The sequence below is a fragment of the Saccostrea echinata genome, unplaced genomic scaffold (genome assembly GCF_033153115.1).
Source record: "Saccostrea echinata isolate AGI-Se365-2 ecotype Australia unplaced genomic scaffold, CSIRO_AGI_Sech_v1 ptg000015l, whole genome shotgun sequence".
Classification (NCBI taxonomy): domain Eukaryota; kingdom Metazoa; phylum Mollusca; class Bivalvia; order Ostreida; family Ostreidae; genus Saccostrea; species Saccostrea echinata.
Genome location: NW_026889764.1, coordinates 12516971 through 12525037, shown reverse-complemented (window position 1 = coordinate 12525037; position 8067 = coordinate 12516971). Strand labels below are relative to the sequence as shown.

The 8067-nt window shown below is 34.9% G+C and overlaps 1 protein-coding gene across 1 annotated transcript; it reads right to left on the bottom strand.

Moving 5' to 3' along the window:
• Positions 1-1473: 1473 nt before the first annotated feature.
• Positions 1474-6575, bottom strand: LOC133187876 (brevican core protein-like). The gene is made up of 4 exons (XM_061323267.1): positions 6221-6575; positions 5598-5677; positions 2061-2157; positions 1474-1817 (listed from the first exon to the last, which is right to left on the bottom strand). Exons 1-4 carry the CDS (start codon positions 6558-6560, stop codon positions 1576-1578), a joined length of 759 nt encoding a protein of 252 aa, XP_061179251.1. The 5' UTR covers positions 6561-6575; the 3' UTR covers positions 1474-1575.
• Positions 6576-8067: the final 1492 nt, after the last annotated feature.

The window sequence follows — 8067 nt, the reverse complement described above, 5'->3', positions numbered from 1 at the left end:
TAGATATTGTCAATCAGAAACTCAAGCATCTTCTTAATATCAACTTGTGTGTACAATCAGAATGTTTTTTAACAAAATAATTTTGTTTGTTTTGTTTTGTTTGTTGTTTAACGTCCCTCTCAAGAATCTTTCACTTATATGGAGACGCCACCACTTGCCGGGGGAGGGCTCCAAATTTATACCTGTACTCGGCACTCAGGGCCATTGAGCAGTGAGGGATCTTTTTCGTGCCAACACCTACTACGACACGGACCTCGGTTTATACGGTTTCATCCAAAGGACCGGTCTCCACGTCCCGCAGTGGATTCGAACCCGCGACGTAAGAATCAGCACTCTAGAGCAGACGCTCTAACCACTGCGCCACGCGGGCAACAAATTATTTTGTAAATGACCAATGACAAGGTAAGTAAATTTACGAGTTCCATTTTTATTGAAAAAGCAGCTGTCCATGATGTAAAAACTCCTGGACTTTAATTTATCGTAGAGAGTAGAGAATGGTTGTATAAAGTGTTGAAAAGTCATTCGTTTTAATGTCATTGATTATGGTAAAATTTTGTGATTTCAAATTTTCTAAAAGTTCCTTGGAGGTTTTAAGTATCCACATCTGATTTACACCACTTCTAGAATATATTGTTGTACAGTACTCCTGAAGTTTCTCTTTCAATGCTGTTAATATTTTAGTGAGGAGTAAAGAGAGAGGCTTGGTAGAACATTTATTGGACCCTTCATGTATCTTTGTTTGTAAAGATTTTTATAAAGTCTAGGGATCCAGTTCAAATCCATTTTGATTGTTGGGAATATTAAAAATATCTAAAACTGACATGTGATTTTGAAGAATTTCCTCCTTGGAAAGGGAGCTACGGGTATTAGATGGAATAGCACTAGCGGAATTAAATCCTAGTTCTTCTAAGATACAATTAAAATAATAACCCTTACAAACAAAGACATTGTTGCAACCTGCTTTGTCAGTTGGGACCAGTACAAACTAATTTAAATCTTACATGTATCTAATTTCTTTTTTTCTATTCTGAATTATCGAAGACAGGACAATAGATAGTTTTCTTATTGCCCCTCAATCGCTTCATACGAGATGATTCTTTCAGTCAATTCTGACAAAGTGGGAAGGTCTTCCTTTTCATGTTTGGCCATCGCTTGGGGTTATCTTCCACAGAATTCATAATATTTATGAAACTGTGATGCCTGTTGAAAGATCAGGGTTCCCCAATCGTGTCCAACAGGAATATACTTGTAGGCTAAGAAGAACATGAACACTTCAAATTTGGAGGATTATGTTTCAGATGTTCAATATCTAGGCACTATAGAGTTTTCTTTTTTGTAATTAAAAAGTTCGGAAGCAATAGTCGATGTATATTTTTAAGAAATACAAGGTGTGGACTTTAAATTGTTTTGGAAGATATATATCTTTAATGATGTTTGAGACATTAAGAATAAGCAAAACATGTACATGTATCCTGCATATCTGGTTATACAGTAAACCGACCTCAATGGAAATCATGGAGATGATGGAATAGCTTTCTCTACATTGAGTTTTTGCTGTGGAGAAATCTTAATTATTTAAATGAATAAGTCTCTTTCACAGACGAATTCGTACTTGAAAGAGCATTCTTTGTCATTCAGTTGCGCAGAACGAGTAAGAGCAGCACAGTCTTGATCACCGGCATAATTGTTAGGTTGGTCAGGGTACCAAAATGTAGCATTGAATTGATCGGATCCATGGTTCCAGGAATACAAACCCTCCTGGCTGAAGTCGTTTGCCCCTATCCAACTCGAACAAGAATCCCAAGTAGTACACTCAACTGAAACAAAAGATATTTATATGACTTCCCTAGCTAAAGTCATTAGCCCCTATCCAACTCGAATAAGAAACCCATGTAGACCTAAATAGATTTTTGAAGTCATTATGATCGACGTTTAAACGCATTCAGGAAGAATATAATAATGTTTGCCTAGAAATAAAACATACTTTATGTCGTTGATAATAAAAAAAAAAAGATTTAAAAAAACCGATTTGATAAATCTTGAAGTGCAATGTTCCGTACCAACATTTACAGGTCGCAGAAATGCCTCTGTAACCCATAAGGCTTCCTCATGTGTTTCTGTCTGAAGTAGGTAGGCATCACTTCTGTTGCAAATATCCTGAAAATGCCAACAAATCGTCCACGTAAATAAATAATTTGAAGATAAAGTGGAGTAGGTTGAAAAATTGATTAATGAAGCAAAAGAAATGCACTTCCCGACGTTATGGTTATGATGTACATAATTATAATCTCTCTCTCTCTCTCTCTCTCTCTCTCTGTGTGTGTGTGTGAGGGTGTGTGTGTGTGTGTGTGTGTGTGTGTGTGTGCTTTGATTCCAGAATTAAAACAAAAATAACGTGATGTTTTATGAGTACTTTCAGAATTTTCATATCTTTCTTATTAAAAGTAAATTCAAAAACAATAATTCAAAGTACATATATGAACTTGAATGATGATAAAGAATGGAATTAGAGCTTATTGCAGAATTTTTTCATCCATTTTTCAGTAGTCTAGTGATTCTTCATCGTTTAATTGGTGATATTTAAGAAGTAAACAAGCCAAACAATTATATAAAAAACTTATCATTTTTTGGAATATAATTTTCGAATACAAAAACAGGATGCACGCGGCAGTTTTATGAACTTAATTCCCCAAAAAACATGAATTTCAAGTTTTTTATTTGACAGAGGAGTCATTCCAATTTTGACATCCGTTTACTTTAGAACAAAGATGGCGGATGTGACTGGTCGACAGAGGATGCTTACTTCTCCTTGGCACCTTATCCCGACTCTGGTGTTATTAGGGGTCCGTCTGATATGCATTTTTTTCAATTTTCATTGTTAATACATTTTATGATAATGGTCACTATTCGCTATCTCATCGCCGTCGCGCTAATGCAACTTTACACAACACGCTGTCGCGCTGTCACACAACTCGCTAACACAACTTTTTGATAGCGCGACGGCGAGTTGTGTGTTAGCGCGACGGCGTGTTGTGCGAACTTGTGTTAGCGTGACGGCGTGTTGTTCAATGATGTGTTAGCGCGATGGCGTGTTGTGTGTTAGCATGACGGCGTGTTTTTCTGAACGCGCTGTTGAGCTTTTGCAAATGGCCCTATCCGGACACCATAGTATACGGAGGAAGCAATCAACATATGAAATTGTTTCCCCTTATACACTAAACTTACTATAATATTAGACTAAACTTACTATAATATTAGACTAGCGATCCCAACAACGTCCGTTGCTTCTCTTTCGCTAGTCTAATCATCACAAACCTGCGTAACAGGGTGTCCTCCTTTCGATGAAATATATATTCTAAACAAGAACTGTAAACCATTTGTAATTTTGTATCTAATAATTATGTCTTTTGTGTTTATTTGATAAATAAATTTAGTGCCAAAAATCATTTACGTTGGAATCGGTGTTTATATAGTACATTTATAAACGTGATAAAAACAGCCTTGGGGTTTAACGGGTCTCAAGAAAATTAACACACTTGTATTTACACTTTTACCGAGTACCCGGGTACTCGATCGGAAAAACGTCCGAGTAACCGATTGTCAAAAATTGACCAATTTGATATCCCTAAAATATACTTGAGCTAAAAACCAGGCCGAGTGAAATTTCGTTTTCAACGTTGAGAAAGAGGGGGGGGGGGGCACAAAATTAATTGACAAACCCCAAAATAAATCTTAACGGCCCATGCAATTAAGCTAAAAAATCTTATATGGAAGAGGGGAGATAATGATTTTCATAAACATATATGGCATAATTCGACATTACTGCTACAAAAGGAGGGGGACGGGACTTTAAACGTAATTTTTCACAGTATATCTACGGCATGACAATTCTAAAAAAGTGGTCTGCCCTCCCCTACCGGTACTATAGGTCTGCACAAAAACAGAGTACTAGAATGATGTAATTGTTTTGCTGTAAATTTAATTTTGATGTTCGATAAATAAATCCTCATAAAATATGTCGATCTTTAAATTACGAAAATTGTAATAATTTCCGTGAAAAATTCATAGAAATGTTTATCAAAGATCATAGTCCCTTAACCTCAGTGAAATGTATACATGATTTCCGTGAATGTTTTGTGATAGTTATGGTCGAAAAATTTTACGTATTAGCATTATTAATCAATCAGGGATATTAAAAGTGGGATTTTAATGCTTCCGCGAATTCATGAAACTTTCATGGAAATCATTATCCATGCAAAGGAACTGCTGTTAATAAAACATGCATATATTACATTAGGTTAAGTAATTTTTTTTTTCTCGAAACTTAAGGTCGATGAATTTTTTTTTTATTATTTCAGCAATAATAATCAATCAGGAATACAGCAGTTATATCATAATTTTAGAGGCTCAAACAGCCTTTCAATGAAAAGAGTTCACTTTATTTAAGGAATGAAATTAATAGCTACCCAATTTATACGGTATAAAGTGGGTTGGGGCAGTTTACGCTTTATAAACCGTGAACTGTTCCAATCCACTTTATACCGTATAAATTGGGTAGCTATTAATTTCATTCCTTATAATTTAATTTTCATTCAGTTAATGTAAGAAAAAAAAAATGATTGCCCTTAAAAAATGACTTTAAATTGTACAAAATTTAAATGTAACGACAGGCGGATCGATACATTTTTGACGCAAGTCATTGTGACGTAGGCAACACAATCTATACGATTTAAAGTAAATTTTTTATCCAATCAAATGGCGCGTTACAATCACAATTAAGTTATTTAAAAATACCAATAATTGGTCAAGACCATATGTCCCATTTAAAACTACAATATAAAGTTGAGACTTGGCACCTTTATTTTCTATAACAAAGTTTCCCCTGAGATTCCATGTATTAAAAGCAGGCTTTGTGAAATTGCAATGTTCTTGAATTTGCAGAAAATGGAAGTCTTTTGTTGTATGCATATGTAGACTTTCCATACTACATACAGCAAATGGCAATTTTCGGAAGGAAGGGCAGCCACCCTCTCCCCCTTGTACAACGTGTTTGTAAACATACACTGTATGTTATATATATGTTTCTTCGGAAGGAAGGGCAGCCACTCTCTCCCCCTTGTACTACGTGTCTGTAAACATACACTGTATGTTATATATATGTTTCTTATGACTGATTGTGATTTTATATTAATAAACTGATCCAAAAATATGGGAAACTATAACACACTATATTGAGGACATTTTAGCAGCGCTTAATTCAGAACAAAATGCCACCTTTTGACTCTAGTGTACCCATCACATATACATAGGCTTCGATCAAGAAGCGAGCACCTTACCACTAGACTACAGCGACCGGTTATAAGAACAGAAGACCAAACCCGTGAAGTTTTGTGTTTACCACTGTTGTCTTACAAAAGATAACTTCATGCCAAATTATATTTTGTTTAAAGCATTCCATTTACAAAACATTTGGATGAACCTAAGAACCAGTAAGAAACTCCAGACATTCCAAAGTGACCTCCTGTCCTTAAGACCATGAAATATTTTGAATTGTTTCACACTATTGTATTCAAATATTTTTATTGGTTCTTTTTTACCTTTGCATCCTTCCAATCTGTTTCGTTTTTAACGTGAAGGTAACAATGACCAGAAAAAGGTACCCATCCTTTAAGGCAAACTGAAATAAAAAGATTTAAATTTTTATCCACAGTGAAAATAAAATGCTTAATCATGAAGTCAAAATCAAGAAATTTAAACAAATAATAGAAATATCAGATGTTTATTTGAACAATTAATCAAATATCACTGATCTTTATTACAAAGTGTTTATCAATATATCTTATTAAGCTATTTTTTTTTTTACTGTGATACAGATTATCAGGAATGAATGACAATAAGTCTCATCTTGCATTGATCTGTATCTCTCTCGCAAAACATCCAAAAATTTGTTTTCTTAGGAATTTAAAGGGGAGGTTTAAAAACGCCATAAGATTTATGAAACTGCGTTATGCTATTTAGACTAGATTGGAAAAGATCACACAGTTTTTTTAAAATCCAGTATTTACATTCTGCTCAGAATTCCTAGCGTTTTAAGTATCAAAATATTGAGTGTTTTTTATAAAAGATCATAAAACGAATACAATTTGTTGATTTCCTGCTTTATTTCCTGAAATCCTTCCAGAGAAATAATACAAGTTAAGGAATAAAATCTTTCAAGTACCGTTCAAGTCAGAGAGAAATATCCACCCAGGCACTTTCCTTGTCCTTCCTACCGATCTTTCATTGAGATAGCACATCAGAAGAAAAGATAAGCGAATGTTAGCGTTGTGCAGGATTCCAACACATGAAGGATAACGTAGCAAACACCCAAAAACGCTGTCCATAAGACTGATATTTTGTAAAGAGGTTATCTGGTATCGCGTATGTGTCGGTAATAATTCACTATAGGTCGGATCTCTGGTCAAAGTCATTACTGGAATACCTGACATACACGGGACAGGTACGGTGCTGATTGCAAGCAAAGTTAGTAAACAAATTATCTCTTTGAAATACAACATCATTTCTGCAAGTCCAGAAGTCAAAACAGAGACATCCTTAAAGAAGAATACCACACGACCAATCATTGACTAACGATCTCATATTGATTTCAAAATAAAATATTTCGCACTTTAAACGTTTTCAATTATTTAAAAAAAAAGATGCAACATGTTTTGGTTCCAGCTGACAAAGCTTGTTTAAAAAGAGTTTGTAAAGCCCGTTAATACAACTGCAGTTTAGAACACAGTTTTAATTCCACATCTGGTAATCCATCCTATACTCAGAGTTCACTTTCATCAGATGGAATTCTTCAAAATCACCTTTAGTTTTAGTTTTAAATAATTTTAACATTCCAGTCAATGGAAGTAAGTTTGATTTACTGTACCTATACTGGATACCAAAATTTACGTCATTTCCATTACATATGCAGACACCAAGGATCCAAGTGATATTCAATGCAGTGTCAACTAAAACTAAGCAGTTTGACAAGTGTTTTTTCCTGGTATATATTATTAAGATCACAAAACAATCTAAAAAAGGGTTAGGTTCACTTAGGGCCTTTTTTGGCCCCGTGAATTTCTGAAAAATCAAAACTGTGTAGTTTTCGTTGACAATGCATTAAATATCACTTGGACCCTAGGTGTCTGCATATTTTTTGAAAATGTAATTTTTTTTCGCTAGGCAATGCGGTATGACATGAAGAATTGCGTTATTTTCCTCATATCCTGAACATTTCTTCGTACCTGGCCAAAAGATATTAAGATTGTTTGTTTTCAATATTTCAAATACAGCTAACCCTTTGATCCAAAATACGCAATTATAAAACGAAAAGAAAATAAATTTGCTGGTGGTTATAATGACCTTGTTAGCAAATAAAACCTATCATTGGGTTGTATTTTGACTGACATGTTGTATATCAATTGTTAGGCTTTTGTTTTTACACCACATTTGATTCTGTCTTCCTGATTAATACTTAGGTTTCACGGCGGGTGTGACAGGTTGATAGAGAATGCTTACTCCTTCTGGGCACCCGATCCCACCTCTGGCATTTCCTGGGCCTGTGTTTTATCCCTGTTCACGGATATGTATTGTTAAGGTCTTTCGTCACAACGGAAGACCTTCTACTGATTCTGAGGGTTAAGATTATTATTCTTTTTTTTAAGGTCTTCCGTTTCCAACGGAAGACCTTCTACTGATTCTGATGGTTAAGATTATTAAGGTCTTCCGTCTTCAGCGGAAGACCTTCTTGTTATTCTTCAGTTTCTTTTCCACTGTTTTTCTTATTAGGGTCTTCCGAGCTTCCTTCGGAAGACCCTACTGTTATTCTACTGTTTCTTATTATTATTTTATATTTTTTTTCCCGCCGATTTTCAGCAGGCGATTTCTCGGAGACCTTTTGTCCGATTGCTATGAAACTTTCAGGGTAGATACAATGTGTTATTGCCTAAAAACGGTTTTTTCAAATTTTTGATATATACCCCCGTTCATGAGTTATTGCCCTTTAATCGATATTTGGAGGGTCTCTTGTCC